This window comes from Coptis chinensis, chromosome 9 (genome assembly GCF_015680905.1).
Source record: "Coptis chinensis isolate HL-2020 chromosome 9, ASM1568090v1, whole genome shotgun sequence".
NCBI classification, from domain to species: Eukaryota; Viridiplantae; Streptophyta; class Magnoliopsida; order Ranunculales; family Ranunculaceae; genus Coptis; species Coptis chinensis.
Window position 1 is genome coordinate 6,401,423 of NC_141464.1, and position 25,115 is coordinate 6,426,537.

The 25,115-nt window shown below is 35.5% G+C and overlaps 3 protein-coding genes across 3 annotated transcripts; 2 read left to right on the plus strand and 1 right to left on the minus strand.

Annotated features, from left to right (window-relative positions):
- Positions 1 to 1,440: 1,440 nt before the first annotated feature.
- LOC147474580 (uncharacterized) lies at positions 1,441 to 2,589 on the plus strand. The gene has a single exon (XM_086585120.1). The coding sequence runs from the start codon at positions 1,441 to 1,443 to the stop codon at positions 2,587 to 2,589; it is 1,149 nt and encodes a 382-aa protein (XP_086441246.1).
- A 102-nt stretch (positions 2,590 to 2,691) lies between these two features.
- LOC147474581 (uncharacterized) lies at positions 2,692 to 6,925 on the plus strand. The gene is made up of 4 exons (XM_086585121.1): positions 2,692 to 3,315; positions 3,469 to 3,567; positions 3,715 to 4,135; positions 6,747 to 6,925. Exons 1-4 carry the CDS (start codon positions 2,692 to 2,694, stop codon positions 6,923 to 6,925), a joined length of 1,323 nt encoding a protein of 440 aa, XP_086441247.1.
- A 7,003-nt stretch (positions 6,926 to 13,928) lies between these two features.
- Positions 13,929 to 14,576, minus strand: LOC147474582 (uncharacterized). Its single transcript, XM_086585122.1, has one exon. The coding sequence runs from the start codon at positions 14,574 to 14,576 to the stop codon at positions 13,929 to 13,931; it is 648 nt and encodes a 215-aa protein (XP_086441248.1).
- Between the last annotated feature and the right edge of the window lie 10,539 nt (positions 14,577 to 25,115).

Genomic DNA, 25,115 nt, shown 5'->3' on the forward strand with positions numbered 1-25,115 from the left:
ATCTTTTAGAGAGCGCAAATTTGAACCGAGAGCAGCAGACGAAGTGGAAAAGAAGATTTCAAAGCGGATTACGGTTTTGTCGATGATTTCTTCTTCTTTTATTTACGTGTTGCAAATTATCATATCTAGCTAAATTCCAAGCTAGGGCTTAGATGAAGCCCTAGACTTGCGTAGGTTTTCTAAGTTTAATTGGGTTATTGTTCTCTGACTTAAGTTTTATAGTAAATAATTAATTGAATTCTTTGATTTCTATAGAAATTCCATCATTGATTATATCCTGCATGTTTAATCCATGTCTAGACTAGTCAATTGTTGGATTAAGTTTCTATTGATATCGAAGCATCAGTTCTAAAGTTTATTTAAACCTGTGAGAAGTTGTACTATAAAAAGACAATTTTTGCTAGGGGTTTATATCTGTTTGCTGAAATTCAATTAATACAATTTGTTAGAATTGTTTAAGAATTACACGCTCACATATTCGAGCAATCAAGGGTTGCCTTTCCCTCATGCTACTCGTAATCAAAAGAGAACTATAAACTGATTGGACTAGGATAACCTACAACGGTCTAGGGTGGATTCGAATGCCTTAGTGTTTTCTTCGTTAATAGTTAATCCATTTAATTTATTGCTTTGGTAGTAATTAGTTAATCTTAGTTAATAGTAATTCAAACTTCCATAAAAGAATATTGTCGAATTAGTTAAGTATAATTTTAATACTCGTTTGTCCTAAATAGCAATCCCTGTGGGATCGACCCGTTTGCCACAACTATTTTCAACGATAGATGTGTGCTAGCGGTTTAACTAGGGTTAGATTAGTCAATTTATTTAGACCGACTAAATTCCTATCAAGTTTTTGGCGCTGCTGCAGGGGATTGTAGTGGTACAATTGAGTTTTAAAGTTTTATTTATCGTGATTCGTAGTTTAAATTTAGTCGTAGTTTTATTATTTCTTAGTTTTCGTGTCTAATTTTGATTTTCGCAGGCAGTAAGCAAAGATTTCTTCTTACAAGGTTGATAGTCGTGATTTTGTTGTGGACTTTGTGAAGTTGCTTGCTTGTCGTCACCCGGCGTCGCAAGTAGCCCTCGAAGGCTCACACCGGAGGTACGTCTCTTTACTTTGTGGGGTTGAATTTTGTTTGTTTCGTGTGTTTTGTTTGTTTTATTGTTTCTTGCATTTAAGAAGGTTAAATCACATTGACCAGCCTTAGACATCTTGCATTAGGACAGGTTTTAGCCATTTTCACTAGGAAAGCCCTTTTACACGTGGATCGAAAGTGGTCGTGCTTTTGCACAAGAACTGGGAATCGTGTTATTTGGGTTTAGGAGCAAATATATTAAATAATATTTAAAATTCAATTTGGGTTGAAATATTTGTTTGGTATTGTTTGTGTGAGCATCATTTGCATCATTTATTAGAGTCTTAGGTTTTAGAAGTGGTTTATGATTGAGACTCGATCCGATAATCCAGAGTTAGCACCATTTGATTCAGAAATTGAACGGACACTCCATAGGAAGATTAGAAATCTCGCCGAGTTAGAGATACCCATAACCTTTGTCGGCAATACACCAATTTTTGGTGACATGGCTGACAATAATAATAACGTTGTTGCCCAAGTACCTAGGTCCATTAAGGAATTCATATATCTTACTAGGACGACTCGACCATCTTGCATTGTTCCTCCGCCAACCAATGCTAATCACTTTGAGTTAAAGCCCAATCTGCTTGGGCTACTTCCTAAGTTTAGGGGGACTGATGAGGAAGATCCATATCTTCATGTAAGGGAATTTGAAGATATTTGTGGGACTGTTAAACTTCAACAGTTTAGCGATGAGGCTATAAAGTTGAAACTATTCCCATTTTCTCTTAAGGAGAAAGCAAAGAGTTGGTTTCACACTCTTCCATCGAATTCCATAACGGGTTGGGAAAAGTTATGTGTTGTGTTTTTGAAAAACTTTTTCCCTAATCATAAGGCGACTGCTTTTAGAAAAAGTCTATCATCGTTTTGCCAAAATGATGGAGAGTCATTATGGAAGTGTATGGAGAGATTTAAGGACATGCTCTTGCAGTGTCCTAACCATGGCCTAGAGAAAGGTAGGATAGTCCAGATTCTCTATGAGGGTCTTGATTTTAATTCTAAGGCTATGATTGAGACCATGAGTACTGGAGATTTCTATGATAAGACTATAGATGAAGCATGGACCTTTTTAGAAGAAGTCTCTAAAAAGGTCCAGCAATGGGAAACTCGCCGTGAGCCTAAGAAGGTGGCTAGTAGTACTACACAGAATGGTTTGTTCCACGTTGACAAGGAATTTGACACGAACGCTAGGATGGCCGCTTTAATTATAAGAGTTGAAGTCCTCGAGCTAGAAAAAGAGACAAAGTCTCCAGCTTTGGTTAACAATATCGAGGCCCCTGGTTGTGTTTTGTGTGATAGTCTTGATCACATTATAGATGATTGCCCTGGCATAACTGCACAAGTCAATGCTTTTAATTCATACCAAAAACTAGGCAATAATCCTTTTTCTAACACGTATAATCCAGGGTGGCATAACCACCCCAATTTGTCTTGGTCTAAGGGTATACATTAGGGAGGCCCCGTGGATAACTCAAACCCAATACTACAGTATGCACCTCAACCACCAAAACTTTCACCTATAGAAGAAGCCATTGCTCAATTATCACAAAACACCATGAAATTCCAGGAAACAACCCAACAGTTTATGCAAGCCAGTCAAACTTCTACTCAAGATAATGCTCAAGCCATTAGGAAGATTGAAGTCACCATAGGTCAAATTGCTAATACTTTGAATGAAAGGGACAAGGGTAGGTTTCCTAGTCAACCAGTGGCCAATCCAAAGGGACAGTATGAAATAGGCTCTAACTTGAGCCAAGAGCACCACCAGGAGCAAGCTAAGTCTATTACCATTCTTAGAAGTGGTAAACATATTGATAATAGGGTTGAGATGCCTAGGGATGTTGAGGTCTCTGATCTTATAGAGTGTGAGGGCGAGAAGAGTGTTGTAAGTGGTTCTAATAGTCGTGATGCTTCTAAGAAGTGCTTAGAGCCTCCTACATCTTTTAAGTCTAGTCATGTACCATCTTATATACCAAAAGCCCCTTTTCCTGAGAGGTTAGTTCAGGCTAAGAAAGGAAATACTTTTAATGAGATAATGGAGATGTTTAAGCAAGTTCATATTAATATTCCGTTACTTGAAGCTATAAAACAAGTTCCTTCTTATGCCAAGTTTCTTAAGGATATGTGTACGCAAAAATGTAAGTTGAACGTGCATAAGAAAGCTTTCCTTACTGAGCAAGTGAGTTCGATTATTCAAAACCGCACTCCACCTAAGTTTAGAGATCCAGGATGCCCTACTATATCCTGTGTTATAGGTGATCATATGATTGAGAAGGCATTACTTGATTTGGGGGCTAGTGTTAATTTGTTACCTAATTCAGTTTATTTATAGCTTGGTCTTGGTAAATTGAAACCTACGCTGATTACACTTCAACTGGCGGATAGGTCTGTTAGGGTTCCACGTGGTATTGTTGAAGATGTTTTGATTCAGGTTGATAAATTTTATTTCCAAGTTGATTTTATTGTTCTAGAAACACAACTTGTTCAAGATCTTAAACACCATATTCCTGTCATCTTAGGTCGTCCATTTTTGGCCACATCCAATGCCCATTAATTGGCCGTGAATGGAGTGTTGAAGCTTTCTTTTGGTAATATGACTACAGAACTTAATGTGTTTAATGTGAGTCAACAAGCTCCTGAACCTGATGATCTTTGTGATGTTAATCTTATTGACAGTGTGGTTCACAAGACTTTCTTGGAAAGTTATTCAGATGACCCTGTTGAGTATTGTTTAACTCACTTTGGTGGTGATTTTGATGTGAATAATTCTATTTGTGAAGTAAATGCTTTGCTTGATGCCACCCCAATCTTAGATACTAATAAGTGGAAAACCAAGGTAGAACCTCTTTCTTTTTCTGAGTCTAAACCAGTTCCTTCCATAGAGAGTCCTCCTAAGCTTGAGTTGAAACCATTACCTGATACTCTTAAGTATATCTTTTTAGGGCCTGATGAGACCTTGCCTGTTATTATTGCTTCTAATCTTGATAGTGAACAAGAGAGTAAATTGCTTAGGGTTCTTAGAGACCATAAGGCGGCTTTAGGGTGGACTATTGCCGATATTCATGGGATCAGCCCTACTGATTGCATGTAACATATCCATCTTAAAGAGAATGCTAAACCATCCAGTGAGTTTCAGAGACGACTTAATCCTAACATGAGAGAGGTAGTGAGAGTCGAGGTTCTCAAGTTGTTAGATGCGGGTATCATTTATCCCATCTCTGATAGTCAATGGGTGAGTCCGGTTCAGGTTGTCCCTAAGAAGTCTGGTATTACGGTAGTTAAGAATGCAAATGGCGAGTTAGTTCCTACCCGTATGACTATTGGGTGACGTTTTTGCATTGACTATCGTAAGTTGAATCTAGCCACTAGGAAAGGCCACTTTCCTCTTCCTTTTATTGACTAGATGCTTGAATGGTTAGCCGGTCATAAGTATTATTGTTTTCTTGATGGTTATTCCGGTTATTACCAAATATGTATTACACCTGAGGATCAAGAAAAGACTACATTTACTTGTCCTTTTGGAACTTTTGCCTACTGTCGTATGCCATTTGGGTTATGTAATGCACACCGTACCTTCGAGGAGATGCATGATTAGCATTTTTCTGACATGGTAGAAAGGTTTCTTGAGGTGTTTATGGATGATTTCTCCGTATTTGGTGATTTTTTGATGAGGGTTTGCACCATTTGGAATTAGTGTTAATTAGGTGCAAGGAGAAGAATCTTTTGTTAAATTGGGAGAAGTGTCATTTTATGGTTCAACAGGGTATTGTTCTTGGTAATATTGTTTCTACTAAAGGAATTGAGGTCGATAAGGCTAAGATTGATGTCATTTCTAGTCTTCCACCACCTAAGATTGTGAAAGATATTAGGTCTTTTTTAGGTCATGCTGGATTTTATAGGCGATTCATTAAGGACTTTAGCAAGATTTCTCGTCCCTTATGCAATTTACTTGGTAAGGACGTCGATTTTGTCTTTGATGATGATTGTTTGAAAGATTTTGAGAAGCTTAAGTATTTATTGACTACCGCTCCTATCATACAACCACCTAATTGGAATGTACCTTTTGAGTTAATGTGTGATGCGTCGGACTATGCTCTTGGGGCTGTTTTAGGTCAACGGTTTGATAAGTTGGCCCATGTAATTTATTATGCGAGTCAAACTCTTAATGATGCCCAAATGAATTACACTACAACCGAGAAGGAATTGTTAGCTGTTGTGTTTGCTTTAGACAAGTTTAGGTCTTATCTCATAGGGTCTAAGGTTGTCGTGTTTACTGATCATTCGGCTTTGAAGTATCTTCTTTCTAAAAAGGATGCTAAAGCGCGTCTTATTCGTTGGGTCCTCTTATTACAAGAGTTTGACATTGAGATTAGGGATAAAAAGGTTACAAAGAACGTGGTCGCTGACCACTTGTCTAGGCTTATAGTAGAGTCTTCTACTAGTCTTTTGCCTTTGAATGAGTCCTTCCCGATGAGCAACTTTTGTTGTCTCGGTTGCCTTAGTATGCAGATATTGTTAATTATCTTGTTATAGGTCAGTTTCCTTCTCATTGGAGAAAACAAGATAAATCTAAGTTTCTTGCTGAGGTTAAGTATTTTTTCTGGGATGACCCATACTTGTTTAAGTCATGCCCTGATCAGATTGTTAGGAGATGTGTTCCTGAGAGTAAGTTTCATAGTATTCTCTCCTTTTGCCATGACCATGCATGTGGTGGTCACTTTGGTCCTAAGAAGGCTGCTAAGGTTTTGCAGTGTGGTTTTTATTGGCCTACTCTCTTTAGAGATGCACATGAGTTTTGTTTAGGATGTGATCGATGCCAACGTACGGGTAATATTTCCCATAGGAACATGATGCCTCTTTCCCCTATTTTAGTTGTTGAGCTTTTTGATGTGTGGGGTATAGACTTCATGGGTCCTTTTCCTCCTTCCTTTGGTTATCTTTATATCCTCGTCACGGTAGATTATGTTTCTAAATGGGTTGAGGTGGTGCCATGTAAAACGAATGATCACAAGGTTGTAGTTAACTTTTTGAAATATAATATATTTTCTCATTTTGGTACTCCTCGTTCAATTATAAGTGATAATGGTACTCATTTTACAAATCGTGTGTTTGAATCTTTAATGAAAAACTACTCTATTACTCATAAACTTGATACCCCATACCATCCCCAAACTAGTGCCCAAGTTGAAGTATCTAATAAGGAAATTAAACGGATTTTAGAAAAAAACGTGGACCATAAGGATTGGTCTCAACGTCTTAATGATTCCCTTTGGGCTTATAGGACTGCTTATAAGACTCCCATTGGTATGTCTCCTTATAGGCTTGTGTTTGGGAAGGCACGTCATTTGCCTGTGGAATTAGAACATCGTGCTTTTTGGGCCATTAAAACTTTTAACTTTGACATCGCGAGAAGCGGTGTTCACAACGTAAGCTCCAATTGAATGAGTTAGCTGAGTTAAGGAATGAGGCATATGAGAATGCTAAAATTTACAAAGAGCGGACTAAGATTTTTCATGATAAATCTATTCTTCGCAAGTCTTTTGAACCTAATCAAAAAGTTTTGCTATATAATTCTCGTTTGCGTCTTTTTCCTGGTAAGTTACGTTCTAGGTGGACTGGTCCTTTCATTTGTTAAAACTGTTTTTCCTCATGGTGCTATTGAGATAGAGGATCCTATGGATGGTCGTGTGTTTAAGGTTAATGGTGAACGCTTGAAACAGTATCTTGATGGTTTTGCTAATAAGAATGTGGAAGAGGTGGATCTTATTGATCCTATTTATCATGACTGAATGAGTATGCTTGTTGTATTTTAGTAGTTTAGATTTTGTTTTTCTTTTGTAAGAGTCGCTTCGCATTGTTCCCAAATACTTCATTCTAGCCATTAGTCTCCATTTGGGTTAACCAATGACAAACATATTATTTTGATTTTCAGGTTATGACAGGTTTTATATTTATGAAATGTCGAAAATACAGAGGAGACTCTGTCAAATTTTTTGAATTTTGGGGCATTCATTTTATGTTTCGTTGGTAGACAAAGTACTAATCTAAGAATTGGGTGTGCAAAGCATTCGTCTACGCTAGAGACGTTAATCAAAGCTTTTATGGGAGGCAACCAATGTTTTTATTTTTGTTGAGTCTTTTGTGCACGTGTATCATGTATTCCACTCTAGCACCTTTTCTCTGCCTTTTTGGAGACGTGTAACTCTATGGAATGAGACACGCGACACATTTTAGTCATTGTAGTAACTTGGTCCTCTTTTATATTATCATTGTTATATCTTTTGTGAGGTACTAATTTCTACAGGTGACTCAAAGATATTATTTTCATTTTTGGAAACTCTTGGTAACCTCTTTCCTTATATAATTTTACTTGTCTATGTTCTTATCTTTTAAATTACACATCTATGTTAACATTGAGGACAATGTCTATAAGAAGTTTGGGGGTGGAAACAAAATGTTTGTTTAGCGTAAAAATAAATATGTCCAACATGGTATGATTAATGGTGATTTTCTATGATGAGAAATTTAAAAAAAAATTGATTTCTAAAGCCACTAATTTTCAAGGAATCTATGAAGTTAAGAGTCGCTTTTGAAGTCATTGTTGTTTTTAGACTATTTTCTACCTCTAGAAATAGATTTTGTTGATGAAAGTCTAAGCCAAAGTGGAATATGCACTATTAGCCACCTGATACATTTCAAATTGAAGAGTAATTTAATCTCCTAGTGAACTAGAAGAGGAATATAGAGACTTAACCCATGAGACTTGAGCCTTTGAATTTCTTGGAGAGTTTTTACGTAAATTATGAGTCCAAGTTGACTCAATCATTCTTCTGTGCTTAAATTCGTTGTATGGTCTCATTTTTTTCTTATTTTGGTCAATCACGAACTGACATCAACTGGGGAGATAGCCATTAGGTCTTGTAGTTTATTCGAAGCGGAATATCATACTGATAAGTCAAGTAGTGAACCAATTAGCCTTTGTCTATACCACCTATAGGATTTTCATGTTAACCCCTTTTGAGCCTTATATATTAAGCCTTTTCTTCTTAAACCAACTATCCTTATCCCAGCTCCAAATAAGGAGTGTAAACCCACATTATTGGCATTACCCATATTTCTGAGAATTTCTAAAGGACTAAGGAGAAAACTAGAAGAAAGAAGATTTGGAAGGAAATTTACCAAAATCAAATGAAGAAAATCATTCCTTTTGCTCAAAGTGATTCAATAGAAAAGAAAAAAAAATATATATATATAAAAAAAAAAAAAAAAGAGAAATCATTGAGCAGAAGTAGTGAGAAAGTCAAGTAACGTGCTCTACAAAGTGAAGAAATTTTCCATGAAGGTCAAGTACAAGATGGTCTTTAGTTTATTCTCAAAAAAAAATTATTCCTTTTTACCTTTTTCTTGTCAACCTATCCTAAGCCCCATCTTAATACCCAAACTTATCACAAAAGTATGATATGAAGTGTATAATAGGTGAGAGGATGCTAAAGTGAAGGACCCGACACTTCACATGTGATTGATGTTCTTTCCATGAGACTAAATTGTTTTTGAAATTTCATAAGTCTGTCTTTCTGGCTAAGTATGTAGGATGTTATATTATTTAACTCATTTCCCTACATACAGAGGTAAAATTGAAAACTTATCTAAGAGAGAGACTTCCTTGTGAGTGTATGAATGGTGAGGATTGAGGTTGATATATTCTTTGGATAGTAAGTTAGGAATTCTGTTACTTGGATAGGAGATTGTATTAGTTTGGCTAAACACACACACACGCTTTGGTTTAGGAAATTAGTCAATGTTTTCTATCTTTGAAAAAGCAGCTTAGGTATGCCTTGGTGATGATGATGTAAACTGTGGTAATTGCTGATTTTTGAATTTGTTTATCAGTGGGAGAAAAAGTTTTTTTGTATCTATGAGAAAATTATATCACCATTGGTTATGCTATGTTAATGTTTGTTGGTACCGTTTCTGAAAACCTTCACGAGACTAAACTCGTCCACTAGGGGTAACCTAGGGGTTTAAAAGGCTTGTTACACATGCTAAGTGTAATCATGATTCCTACGAAAGTGAGTTAGGATTTTTGTTTTTGTCATTAGTTTAGTTTTAGTTTTGCTCGAGGACTAGCAAAATGTAAGTTTGGGGGTATTTGATAAGCACGTAAATGCTACATTATTTACGCCCAATTTTATATCAGTTAGTCTATTTATTTTATTTGTTTGATTAAGTTGGTGTAATTTCAGTGATTTTGCAAGAATTAAAGTAACTTGATTAATAATGTCGATATTAGAAAGAATCGAGATATCAGTGCATGACTTTAGTTGGTACCCGAAAGAGCATGGAAGAATTGGCTAATTATTTGGATGGGCCGAAATAAAAGAATGAAAAGTAATGGGGCCATAAACTTTAGTGCGCACGTGACCAGAAAAGGGAGTTTGAAACTTAAGTTTAGGTCCAAGATCTAAGGACCAGCCCATGTGCAACCCACCACCAAAGCCCAACCACTAAAGGCCAACTACCGTAAGCTACTTTCTACCTAGCAAATGGGAGCATTTGATCGCCAGCACCTATCTCTCCCATTTCTCATGAACAGGAAACGTTCCCTCAATTCAAGCTTTCCAAATTCACGATTCAAGCTTTCCAAATTCGGACCATGTGCAACTAATAAAATCAGCCCATAACCAAACATTAAAGCCCAACTCTATCCTACCTACTGCACCACCGGATCAATACATTAGTTTCTTCTCCCTCCAATTCGAGAACAGGCCAAAACCCCTCTTATTTTAAGTGAAACAATCAAAATCATCACAACCAAAATGGTAACCCAATGCACTTCTATTTCCTTCCAATTAGAATTCTAAACAGTACCGAATTATTATATGCCATGGTACCATTCGATTGTTTCGGAGCCCAATATGAAAACTGCGAGAAAAGTCACAATTCTAATTAAACTCTGCTGAGTTCGGTGGAGAGGACTATATATAAACAGTGGAGACAGAGAGTTGAGGGGGCTCTAGAACATAGAAAGCAGAAAACAGAACACCAGATCTTTTGGAGAGCGCAAATTGGAACCGAGAGCAGCAGACGAAGTGGAAAAGAAGATTTCAAAGCGGATTATGGTTTTGTCGATGATTTCTTCTTCTTTTATTTACGTGTTGCAAATTATCATGTCTAGCTAAATTCCAAGCTAGGGCTTAGATGAAGCCCTAGACTTGCGTAGGTTTTCTAAGTTTAATTGGGTTATTGTTCTCACACTTAAGTTTTATAGTAAATAATTAATTGAATTCTCTGATTTCTGTAGAAATTCCATCATTGATTATATCCTGCATGTTTAATCCATGTCTAGACTAGTCAATTGTTAGATTAAGTTTTTGTTGATATCGAAGCATCGGTTCTAAAGTTTATTTAAACCTGTGAGAAGTTGTACTATAAAAAGACAATTTTTGCTAGGGGTTTATATCTGTTTGCTGAAATTCAATTAATATAATTTGTTAGAATTGTTTAAGAATTACACGCTCACATATACGAGCAAGCAAGGGTTGCCTTTCCCTCATGCTACTCGTAATCAAAAGAGAACTACAAACTGATTTGACTAGGATAACCTACAACGGTCTAGGGTGGATTCGAATGCCTTAGTGTTTTCTTCGTTAATAGTTAATCCATTTAATTTATTGCTTTCGTAGTAATTAGTTAATCTTAGTTAATAGTAATTCAAACTTCCATAAAAGAATATTGTCGAATTAGTTAAGTATAATTTTTATACTCGTTTGTCCTAAATAGCAATCCCTGTGGGATCGACCCATTTGCCGCAACTATTTTCAACGATAGCTTTGCGCTTGCGGTTTAACTAGGGTTAGATTAGTCAATTTATTTAGACCGACTAAATTCCTATCAAGATATAACTATTTTTCAATAATAAAAATCATCTAACACTATGGCAGCCATATAAAAAGAGTGCCCAACTCTATCCAAAGCTACGACACTTTTAGGCATAAGAATCCGGTAGGCTAAATCTCCTATGTTAACTTAATACTAACTACTTAGCCATCCTTTCATATACCTAGGGACCTTAATGGTATCATGTACCTCATTGATCATCTCATGTTCAATGGAAATGGTCATCATTACTCTTTTAAGAATGATCTAATCAAACAATAACTATATATGATGTCACATTATTTTATTTATTGTAAAACAATTACAAACTAAAATGACTTTTCAGGGCATAAACTCTAACAATCTCCCATTTGCCCTCAAAGTCATTCAAGTGTACATATTAGACCGCTACCATCTAAGTGTTCGTACAAAAGTCTTTTCAGGAAAAGCTTTTGTCATTGGATCAGCCAAGTTGTGCTCAGATCTAATGTGAGTACTAGTAATGTCTCAACGAGCAAATTTATCATGGATCAAGTGATACTTTCTCTCAACATGCTTCATCTTGCTATGGCTCCTAGGTTCTTTGCTTTGAGCTACTGCGCCCATGTTATCACAAAAGAGAATGATTGGATTTTGTGCCATTTGAACACTCCATAGTGCGAGTAAGAACCTTCTAAACCACACATCTTCTTTTGCTACTTCTGAAGCGGCAATATATTCTGCCTCCGTAGTAGAATCAACTATGCTCTTTTGTTTCACATTACGCCAACTTACTACCCCACCTACTAAAGTAAAGACATAACCTGATGTTGAAGCACAGTTATCACAATCAGCTTGAAAATCTGAATCAGTGTACCCTACACCAATTAGATTCTCACTCTGATAAGTAAGCACATAATCACGAGTCCTTTTAAGGTACTTCAATATGTGTTTCACTATTGTCCAATGTGTAATAACCCCTGGATTGCTTTGAAATGGCTAACCACTCCTACTGCATGACATATGGCTGGCCTAGTACAAAGAATGGCATACAAAAGACTCCCTACAGCCGAAGCATATCGACATCTTTTCATCTGTTCAATCTCATTAACAGATTTGGGACTCATAGCTTTGGAAGGATTTATCCCTTGCCTAAATGGTAGTTGTGCAGGTTTGCACTCACTCATATTGTACCTAGCCAATATCTTGTCAATATAGCAGGCTTGACTTAATCCTATCTTTCTATTCTTCTTATCTCATAAGATCCGGATTCCTAGAATATAAGATGCCTCTCCCAAATCCTTCATTGCAAAGTGTTGAGATAACCACACTTTGGTCGATGACAACATTCGCACGTCATTCCCAATGAGTAATATTTCATCAACATACAAAACCAACTAAGCAACTGCATTCCCACTATCCTTCTTGTAGACACAAGGTTCTTCTTCAGTTTTATGGAATCCAAATTCTTTGATTGCTGAATCAAATTTGATATTCCAACTTCTTGAAGCTTGTTTTAAATCATAAATAGACTTATTTAACTTGCGTACCAAATGTTATTGTCCAGTGACAATGAACCCTTCCAGTTGTTGCATATAGATGTCTTCATTCAACATTCCATTAAGAAATGTCGTCTTGACATCCATTTTCCATATCTCATAATCATGGTATGCGGTAATTGCTAATAAAATCCTAATTGATTTTAACATAGCAACTGGAGAAAAAATTTCCTCATAATCAACTCCTTTAATTTGAGTGTAACCTTTTGTAACATGTCTAGCCTTAAATTTTCCACATTTCCAATGGTGCCCTTCTTCCTTTCAAAAAGTCATTTATTTTCTACAGCGATTTATATCTTTAGGCTTGTTCATTAAAGTCCAGACACCATTTTCATACATGGAATTCATTTAAGAAAGCATCTATTGAGATGCATCCACATCACATATTGCTTCCTGAAACTTTGAAGGATCTTCGTCATCTTTTCTAGGACTTACTAGATAAACTTCACTATTAAGTGAATAAGTTTGAAGTTTTTCTGGTGGTCTGGAAACTCTTTCTGACCTTCTCAATGGCCTTGTGACATTTAAGTCATTAACGGGGGGATGAAGTGTTTCATCTGACTTCGGGTCATTCTCATTGATTTCTTGCAAATCAATGGGTTTATTTAGAATGAGATCTTCCTCCAAAAAATAAGAAGTGCGACTTACAATCACTTTTTGATCATTTTTGGAGTAAAACCCTTGGTCTCTTTGGGATAGCCTACCAAAATATATTTTTCTGTTCTATATTCCAACTTATCAGGTTCAAGGTTGCATACATGTGCAGGACAGCCCCATATCCTTAAATGTTGTAACGAAGGCTTTCGCCCAGTCCACAACTCGTATGGAGTAGTTGCTACTGATTTAGATGGTACCCTATTCAGAATATATATAGTTGTTTGTAAGGCATATCCCCATAGGAATGTAGGAGTATATGTTAGACACATCATAGAGCGGACCATATCTAATAAGGTTCGGTTTCACCTTTCCGAAACACCATTTTGCTGTGGTGTACCTGGAGCAGTCCATTGAGAGATAATTCCATTATCTTTCAACTATTCAGTGAACTCATTGGAGAGGTATTCACCTCCTTGATCTGATCAAAGAGTTTTAATGGATTTGCTTGTTTATTTCTCAACCTCCAATCTGAATTCCTTGAACTTTTCAAAAGATTCAGATTTATGGTTCATCAAATAAACATATCCATATCGTGTATGGTCATCAGTAAATGTGATGAAATACCGATGCCCTCCTCTCGCTGTAATGTTCATTGAACCACATACATCACTATGTATGATCTCCAATATATCTATTGCCCTTGTACTTTTCTTAGGAAAAGGCTTCTTGGTCATTTTTCCAGGAAGGCATGATTCACAAGTAGAATATGGTTCTACTGTGATCATCTCAAGTGGCCCATCCTTGACAATTTTCTTGATCCTATCAAGACTAATATGACAAAGTCGCAAGTGCCATACATATGTAGATTCAGTAACTCACTAAGATTCTTTTCAGATTTGTTCATGTTGTAGTTCAACACAAACAAATTGAAAGACTGGGGGAGTGACTGCAGAATAACGTCAACTTGCATGACACTATCAATCTCACCACCAAGAATTTCATGCTCATTAATGAAGCCCATCATCTTAATGACGTGCTCCCTCATTGGTGTTCCCTCTGCCATCTTGATGTTCATGAAGTCTCTAAGCTTTGCTTGGCGAGCTGACCTATTTTGTTCACCAAACATCTCATGAAGGTTAAACAACATGTCCTTTGCACTATCCATTTTCTCATGCTGGCACTGCAATATATTAGACATAGAAGCCAAGATATAACACTTGGCTAACTCATTAGACCGCTCCCATTTTTCCAACTCATCCTTATCAGTTGGCCTAGCATTTGGAAGAAGAACAGGTTTGACAGTCTTAAGGCAAAAGTCCAGTTTTTCAGCAGTCAAAAAAATGTTAAGCTTACGCTTCCAATCAACGTAGTTAGTGCCAATAAGTTTCTCATCCTTGTGAATTTCAGTAAGAGGGCTAATTCCGGTCATCATATATGTTTTACCAATAAAATAAAAGTACATTGTGACATACATAAAATTGCTAGAATGTGGGTATTCATTTACTAAAAGTTTGCTACCTTAAATAAAACACCCTCAAAACATATAAAAGGTAGGCATTGAAAAGCTTAGTTATTTGCTCATACAATCCAGACTTTGGCCAATAAAAGGTATGGTGTTAACTAGCTGAATAGCAACTATCCACTCATATATCAATAGTTCATATCATCTACTGATTTTTAGTATTCAATTTTCTGTCATGATCTTAATTAGCACACCTATGCTTTGGCATTAGTGTATGATAACTCTTAGTTAAGTGTTCACCCATTGTCAAGCTAAAAAAAAATGATTAGAATGAGAGTCCACGCTTTAGCATTAATACTCCCACTTCATCACACTGAACTTATCACAATCACAAGTGAAAGAGCTAATAAAGGATTAGGTTCAGCTTTGGCCTATATCTCACTCACAAGTTCACTGTCTCACATGTATTGTGTACAACGGAAGATCATGATGCCTTGGGACGTATCCCCTAGCCTCATATACACTTAAAATTAAAACTGAGGGAATTTTCTACACATGAATAATCTTATTCTCATAGCAAAGACATTCATCATCACATAAGATAAATATTATGACATTCACAACATGTGATACTTCTTACTACTATAATAATGGGTCCTAAGTTCATGCATACATATACAACCAAACAACTCTAAAGATATGCAAAGCTAACAACAGTTGATAATTTAGAACACTTGATACAAAGTTAACTAATCTCATAGATTTAATAGATGAGCTAAACATGGTCATATGTATCTGAGTATCAAACTGCAGTTCCTTGTAAAATAGATACAACTTTTATCTTTCACAAGCATTATGTCAATCACACAAACTGCAACCAAGAAACAAGAAACTGTACCGTCTTTTAACAGATTAAAAAACCATATAACATTATAAAAATATGAGACCATAACCATTACATAGATAATTGAATCCTCTTTGATTCGAGTACTCATTCGATAAAAACGGATAAGTAACAAAGAAGATATAATCAAAATACTAACAAGTGTTCTAGGAAAGACAAATTTCAAGATAGATCATATCTCACTAAAAAAACGTATTCAAATCAATTTCAACCAATGATAGCTTAACCAATGGCTCTGATACTACTGTTTGACAAGGGACGTTACATAGAATGCAGCGGATTAAAAATTAAACAGCCTATGTAAGCAACCCTAAAGCTAAAACATATCTTTTTGCATATATAGAGTATGTTTTCAACATGTATGTAATAGAATATAGAATCATAAGTAAGAAAACTTACTTTCGAAGCGTGCTTTATCAAATAATCTCCTTGCTAATCCTTTTGATTAATTCGTCTAAAGCTCCTTGACAATGTTTTTCCAAGCCAACAATATCTTCTAGTAATCAAGAACTCAATAGTATCTCTCTCTAATCCATTCTTGCTCTCACTTTCTCTTTTTGTATTTCAATAATGAATTTCGTACTCACTTCACCAAATTGATTCCCTATTTGTAGACTTGTCGCACAAGATAAAAAAACCCCCACGTTTATCTTCCCATTTGTTTCTCATCCACTACCCACGTAGGTGCATGGATAATTATATAATCTCCCATTTCTATCAAGAGAAAATAAGAACAAAACTTCTATCCTTTTGTTCCCACGTGATGGATACAAAATAATAGGGATAGATAGTCTGGGTACATATTCTTTATACTAAATAACATCATATGCCATTTTATTCGGTGAGCCACAACCTATAATAAAATATAACATCATATGTCATCTATAGGATTGCATAAGAGAATATACTAGAATTGTAGCTAGTGGAGCACATCGTCAGATTGCTTAGGGATACTTAATTATGGGCTAATCTTAGGCTAACCAATTGACTAATTAATCAGTAAGCTTAGAGGTACGAGTGATGTGAGATAGTCATATCGCAACTGAACTCCAATTAAGTATTATCTATATCATACTTCCACAAAATATTTCTTTTATGAGAATAAATTTGTACCAACCTCAATATCTCTTATAGAGTTTTCAAGATTCAAATTACTGTCGAACCCATAGTCTATAGAATGTCATTCGGATTCTCAAAATAATGTTATCAAATGAGAAACCCTTTCTCATAAAAGATTTACCCTATAAACAAAAGCAAAAACATTTTGATACTTGTAATATTACGTATAATAGTTTTAGAAAAACTATGAAAACATTTAACCTACAGGACTATTTGATAATTGATAACATCTATTCATTTTCGAATCGTAGATATTCTCCCATTTAGTATGGGCATGGATCCCTTATTGGAGTTTCATTGTTACTCAAATAGCTCATCTACTATCCAATATAAACCATTTAATGAATCTCAATTTTGGATTCAATATGATTTAATCAAGACAATATACTACTATTTAGTGACTAATAAAATCCTCAGGTCTAAGGACCTATTGGCTAATATTTTGTGTGTAAAAGATATCTCTCCTTGACATTAATTTTCATAAAGACATCTTTCACTTGCAATCGGTCAGTGTACATTTAAGCACCCACATGTTGATGAGTAGTACTCTTACTACATAGGTTGAGATATAACTATTTTCAATAATGAGAATCATTTAACACTATGGCAGCCATATAAATAGAGTGCCCAACTCTATCCAAAGCTGTGATACTTTTAGGCATAAGAATCTGGTAGGCTAAATCTCCCATGTTAGCTTAATACTAACTACTTAGCCATCCTTTAATATATCTAGGGACCTTAATGGTATCATATACCTCATTGATTATCTCATGTTCAATGGAAATGGTCATTAACCTTTTAAGAATGATCTAATCAAACAATAACTATATATGATGTCACACTATTTTATTTATTATAAAACAATTACAAACTAAAATGACTTTTTAGGGCATAAACTCTAACAATGAGCACTATATAGTTCTGATGGATTATGTTTTGTCTTGCTTTGCCAGAAACTGATTAGTAATTGATTTAAAGATTGGTCAAGTTTTAAAATATTTGGCTTTTGTCAATATGTTCCAGGAAGAACCTTTTTGTACTTCAGTGTTTGAAGCGGAAGGGTGAGATGTTTTATTATCGTGAGGTTAACCACATTTTCGGTGGTCTAGCTGATTTTGTTGAAGAGAGAAGCATTAAGCTGGATAAAGTTATTAGTGACATAAGCATGAACTGGTGGTTTCTAAATGTGAATACAAGATAGTATAAAATAGTGGATTCGTGACCAGGATTTGCGTCCCATATGTCCCAAAAGAGACTAACCAGCTTCTTCCAATTCGTACGTCCTGAAGACCATGAACCTGTAGGACAAAGGGAATATGCTGCTCTAACTAGTCAATACAAGACATTCAAAGTGCTGATTGAGGGAACCTAGTTAAATTATTTCTCTCTAAGGAGGAACTTGCGGATCTTCGAAGATGTTGGAGAGTTTGGGTAAAGTATAATGAAGATCGAGGCGGACTACACAGACGGATACCAAGCTACTATACTATTACGGTGAAGGGAACTTTGAGAAGTGCGCTAAGGAAATAGGTCACAGGAGAAGAAACGAGATATCAGTATCTTGTAATTGTCTTGATCTCCAAATTTTTGTAACAAAATAGAGGTTAGAGAAACAAACTTGATTTCTTATCAAGATGAAGTTGTTTTGTGGCACAATTTTTGTATGTGGTTTTTATATCTTTTAGCTTATACGTACTCCAATGTCTTCATGAATCTATAATACAAACTAAATTATTTGGATGGTTTCAGCTTATTATTGATAATTATTTTTATGTGCTATAGATTAACTTGCCAATGACATTTATTTCTGTATTGTTTTTCCAGTATTGACATTCATCTAACATTGTGAAACAGGAAATACAATTAGATATGGGTCTATTCCGATATTTAGAAGGGCATGTACTTAGATCTTACACTAAAAGTTGTAAACACAATTTAGTTATTTACCAATAACTCTCAACCATCTCTGAAGGACTAAAGATAACATTGGACACAGATATATAGACAAATAGAGGTGAGGTCTGACTTGCCCCCCCCCCCCTACCACCGCTAAACAGTGAGGTCTGACTATCTAAGATCAGTTAACATTTTAAATGGTAGAAAAAGATGCTTTGGTACTGGCCAAAAAGGGGTGGGAGCTGTTTCAGTCGCAAAATTTGGAGCTTATTACTTCTATATATTATGATCTAGGTATTGTGGAAGACCAGAATCGATCGAGTCTTTAGGGCGAAATGCACAAGTCGATCATAGAAGTAAAGGGGTTGCTATGGTTCGGATGTCTTCCTCTACTCACCGTAATGAATATTGTTTGGGCAATGATTCACCTAAAACACACTAATGAAGTCGTAAGGGGTGTTGACTGTGGTAGAGGAGAGACTGAACCATGTGGTTGCCTACTTATCTAGAGTGTTTTCCAGAATCAAGTCTCCATGTGCATAGTTCTTTGTGGAGATGAGAGAAGGGGCATTTATATGTGAATGATTCCTTATTGCTTAAGGAATATATTTTCCTTAATAGTCAGAATATGCTATATATAACTGGATGCCATTTTAGTGGGTAGCACGTGTGCCAGACTAGTGGGCAGTGCATGTGCCATACTAATGGGCAAACCATGTGCTATACTAGTGGCAACACATGTGTCATACTAATAGGCAGACCACATGCCACACTAGTGGCCTGGGCACACAAGTAGGCCACACTAGTAGGCAGCTCTATAGTGGTACCCAACGAATTATGTTTGTAGGGGATGAATATAGTGGTACATATACGCCCCCTCTTTGCTATATGGAATTTATTTCTTACGGCAAAGAATAAAAAATTGTTGCATATATAAATATGAGCTCAAGCCATGAAATTAAATGAAGAAAAATTTATGGTAGACATGTAAATTTAGTTTTGTAGTGATGAAAAACACCGTTTTGTATATTTGTATGCGTGGAGTAAGGTGTTGTAGATGCAAACTCCTCAACTTTTGATGTGTGGATTAAGGTGTCATAAATGCATACTCCATGGCTTTTGATATGTAGAGTAAGGTGTTGCAAACACAAACTCTATGACTTTTGATGCGTGGAGTAAGGTGTTTTAAACACATACTCCACACCTTTTGATACGTGGAGAAAAGTGTCACAAATGCAAACCCCACGACTTTTGATGCGTGGAGTAAGGTGTTGCAAACGTAAACTTCACGACTTTTGACATAGGTTAGAAGACTTAGCTTAATCGCCGCCCCCAAATCGTTGGTGGGCATTATTTACAAATATGCCAATTAAGTGGTCACCCCCTATTCTTAGTTACTGTATAAAAGTGTTGTTGAAGCTTGAAGCTTGAAGCTTATGATAAAATTGTCCTCTTTACTTTTCTTCATTTACCTTCAATACAAATACTCACATGTAACATGGCTGTCAAGGTAGATTTTTTTAATTTTCTGAATCATGAAGTTGTAGTTGTGGTAAGTTCAAAGTTTATTTGATTGAGGTTCACCACAAATTGTTTGAACTTGGATGAATGGGAGTTATGAAGGAGAAAAGGTAGATTTCTTAGCTTTCAGGACTTGTTTTTGTTAACTGTAATTGTATTGAAGAAACATTAGAAAGAAACAACTTTAATGATTGAAGAAAACTTGAAAAGACTTTGTTGATTGAATGATTGAAAACAAAAACTTGAAGGAAATAACTTGATTGAAATGAATAACAAAAACTTGAAGAAAATAACTTGATTGAAATGAATAACAAAAACTTGATGGAAATAACTTAATTGAAATGAAGAACAAAAAGTAAACAACTTGAATGTAAATGACTTCAAAAATAAATCATACACTACTCCTACATGACAATAGAATAAGTCTAGGTGCATTCTCTCATCCTACTTTTGAGTTCTTATACCCCTACTTTTACAAAAGACTGATTTGCCTTCTTCCTCTACAATCAAGACACCTCACCATGGTTGCTTTATGATTTTCCTCTTTGTTTTTTCTTTTGCTTTTTCATTTTTTCTTGATCAAGCTAGGTTTAGAGAAAGCCTTCTTTTGTATCAAGGGCATCCATCTTTAGTCTTCTGAGTTAATGACGTGGCTTTCAGCTATCTGGTTTTAAGTCCTTGACCTTTGACCTTTGACTTTAACTTTGATTTTTTCAGTACTTTTTTATAGCAACTTCGAGTCTTCATAATAAGCGTAAATAAGGCTCCTTTCGGTGCTAAGACGCAGCTTTTATGATAAGTGGTCTGAATTGCTCTATAACCTGAAAAAAGGCAATAAAATTAAAGTTATAAGTTGTCTTTTCATTATGCGTAAGAAGGGTTGTAATGTAGTAATGTAAGGGTAGTAAAACACAATTTTGGGAGTTGATCACCACCCCCAAATAGCATTTTGCTTGTTCTTAAGCAAAGATGAGAGAAATAACTAAGAACACAAATGATTGATTTATTATTTATTATACTAATATCATTTCGCAGAGTGCGATTGCATTGACCATATACAACAAGGCCTTAAACCACTAGGAATTCCCTAGTGGACGAGCCTTAAGCCTCGTAAGAGTTTTCCTGAGAAGGCACTCACAAAATTCTTCTATCGAGTACAAAGGGTCTTGTCTCCTTATTTATTCTCAGAAGTCTATACATTTCATTAGTGGAGAATAAGGACAAACTCCTTTAAACTTAGAATAACATATGTACAGTAATTTAATCATCTAAAGATAAATTCGCAAACATGGGCAATGAAATGCAAAAGCAGAGTCATTTCCGAAAATTTTGGAAAACGTCTTTAAGGTTGGTTCTCACAGGGATGTGTTAAAACACAAACTCTCTAATAGATTCACTCAAGCCACCTACAATCACACCATCATATTCCTAATTGAGCTAAAGGTCCTTTATTAGGAGTTACAAGGTTAGGGTGATGGTTTAGAAAGAAAAAAGGAAGGAAAAACAAAAATATGATAAGTTGAGAAATTGGGTCTTCAAGATAATTGTAACCATAGAAGAATCTTGTTTTGTTCTTTGCTTACGAATTGTGATTCATTCTTTAGCCCTTTGGCTTTGTGATATGATTTTGAAAATTTGGGAGCTCTAGCTAACTTTGCTTTTGTTTCTTGTATCATCTCTCTTTTGATTTTGAACTTTTGGAAGATTCGATTTTTGACTCTATTGATTTTTTTTTATGGAGTTTTAGTTTTTGATGGGTCTTTCTTTACTTTTCGAAGCAATTAACTGATCTATTTTTGTACAACGTCTTCTCTTCTCTTTTTCTGATATCCATCCAATTCTCAACTCGTCAACTGGGTAATTTTTTTTATTGTGTGTTGTAACGGGTCAGGGATTTATTATGAAAAATAAAAAGGTTTTTAGAATTTGGTGAAGGCTCCAAAGGGGTAACTAGAGAAAAAACTATCTTTTTGGGTTTTTAACGTTTATTTGGATATATCGATCCGGAAAGGGCCTAAATTCTTTCTTAGGATATGACGTGGTGATCAAGCAAGTGGATGTGTGGTCTTTCTATCGGACATCCTTTGTGTTATCACTCAATAATCATTCAGATAAGGCTTTTGGTTAGATTCTCACAAGATATGGAACTTAATTGTTCTAACCTTGGTCTCGGAAACTCACTGCTATATACAATCAAATGCTTATGCATGCCATTCATGAAAAGATGTAGAAACTATTGTACGTATATTAGTCTAAGTTTGAAGAACGAATCCTTACTTTATTGCTATAATGAGACTTCTAAACTTTTTATTCATTATGGAAAAATGAAACAAGACTTTTAATACTAAACAGAAAAATATTTTTGGTCTTTTTTCAAAAAAAAATTTAGAAATGAAGGAATATACTACTATAGAAAATGCCTAGTTTTTGCAAAATGTTACTATACCACCCGCAAATAGAAATATGCTTTGTCCTAAAAGTATGAAGAGATAAAAAAAAAGATTACCATAGAAACATGAGCAAAAATGGCGATACACCTATATTCTGTTCTTCATGATGAAAATACGCCACCTCCAAATAAGTTTGGGGCGTGGGTTGTTTGATATAAAATGAGAAATACATGGTTTATTATACTAGGGATAATTATTCTATTATGAACTTTTTGGGTTTTTGTATTTTTAAAAACATATGTAATGCAAAAAAATGGAAAATGGAAAATTTTGGCATGATATATTTGTATTACCTTCTACTAGGGGCATAAAACGGGGTGGGTCGGGTCATCCGCAGGTCAAACAGTAACAGGGCGGGTCTGGTCTAGGGGTTGAAGGTCCGGCAGTCTCCGGCAGGGCGGGGCAAAGTGCCAAGGTCCATACAATCACCCAACCTGTTGGGGCAGGTCTTGGGTCGGAGAACGGGTCGGATAACTGGCCGGTTTTCTAAAATGGGTAAACATCACCTTCTCCACCCATCTTTCTTAAAAAATAAGGGAAAAACAGAAAAACACCTTGGTGATCCAGACAAGGCCGAGGAATTGGCTCGACCCATTCTAGGCAGTTAAGAATATCCTTATCCAAGGCGCTGCAGAATTGGACGTGGTCCTACTACAACAGGTGATCAATTAATCTAGCCTCTAGTACCAAATGTAAAGCAGCCAAACAATATATACACCTAACACCTCGAGAAAATGTAGTACTCTGTACTTAATGCCTTGACATCATCGTTTGTTTTGCGTTTCTTTCAGATCCGTTGTCAGAGAAAGGGAGTTCTGAACCATCTTACGTTCCAATCGATAAGGCATTCTCAGATATATTGATATGAGCATAACCTTTGGAGTAGCATCAGAAGTGCACTTGAGATCATATTTATGAAATCCAATAAAAATTGCATATCCAGTTTTGAACTTGTGATTACTTTTTTTTATTGTTAACTGAACTTATGATTACAGAATGTTTCGATGTTGATCTTGAGTTAATCAGGTCTACTTGCTTGTAAGTTGTAACTTCGCAACTATAAGTCTGCAACTAACAAAATTTCATAAGATTATAAGAAAACAAATTGTCAACAGTCTACCAACACATGCTGCAATGAATATTAAGCTTGTTGTTTACCATTTAATTAGAAAGTGAAACTTGTGTATTTATATGATCCATGACCTTGAATCAAAACAAATCAAAGCAAAAATTAGATACTGCATACCGTCATCTTCTAAATCCAGTATATCGAAACACAATAAATCTTATTTCTTGCTTCTTCTTCGCTGAAAGGGAATACATTTGATTTCCTTGATCTTCAATGATTCATATTTGAGAATAAACTAAAATCATTACCTTCCAACAACCTTAGATGAGAGTTTAACATAATAATCAAATATTGCTTTTTCGGAATCAAACTCAAGATCATTGTTCAGAAATGCCAGTCGGATTACAAAAGTGGTAAGCAAAATTACGAAAGGGAAAGCATAATTACAGAGTAACATACTTCTAATCTAGATTTAAAAATTCCATTTCCTTTCTGATAATCTCTCCATCGTCATCTTCTTCTAAGATTGTGGAATCTTCCGCTCTAAACCAATCTTCAAGGCTTACAAGAGACTCCACTAATGGTGGCACCATTCGACTTCGATAATCACTAAGAACTCGCCCCTAGTAGAAAATGCCGATTCCGATGCAACTGTACTCATTGGAACTGTTAATACATCACATGCCATTCTTGAGAGTATTGGAAACCTTTGTTTGTTCATTTTCCACCAATCCAAAACATTAAAATCATCTCCAAATTCTGTAACAGTGGGTTCGGATAGATATCGTACTAGTTCGGATCCAGTTGAACTAGTAGATTTCATACGACCTTGTAGAAGAGCCCATGTACCTCCTTGGCCAAAATTAGAACTACTAGGCCTACTACTACTTGTACTAGTACTAATATTTGCATCAGCATCAATATGGTATTGAACATATTCTTCATAGAGTTTGATAATTTCATCTTTAATAACAGTACTACTAGTATCAAAGCATTTAGCAATTTCAGTAGAATTTTGAAAATTACTTAGAATAATTGATAGCATTATATCTAGTCCATCATATTTTGCCCTAGGATCTAAAATATAAGCAATTCCATATAATGTTGGAGTTTTCCCCTAATATTTCACAAATTTCTTTTCCATTGTTTCAACAATGGTTTCAAACCCACTAATACCTCTATAAGTATCAAAAACCAAACTAATACTAGCCAAATGATGTATTGCCATGTTAACAGTTGTATGATAAATACCGGAAAAGAAAATAGTAGTATCATTAAACACACGTAAAAAATCTCTAATCATTTCAGCCATATTCCAATCCTCATCATATACAGGTTGTGGACATCTTTTATCATTCAAATATTTTTTAATTGTGCCATAATAAGGAATAGCCTCTTTTAACATTTTATGAGTAGAATTCCATCTATGTTCGACATCAATAGGAAGTCTTCTAGGAGTTAGATTTGCAACACTACATGCTTCACGAAATGCTTGATATCTTGATGGAGCATTGAAAATAAATTGCAAAGTATCCCTAATACGAGTT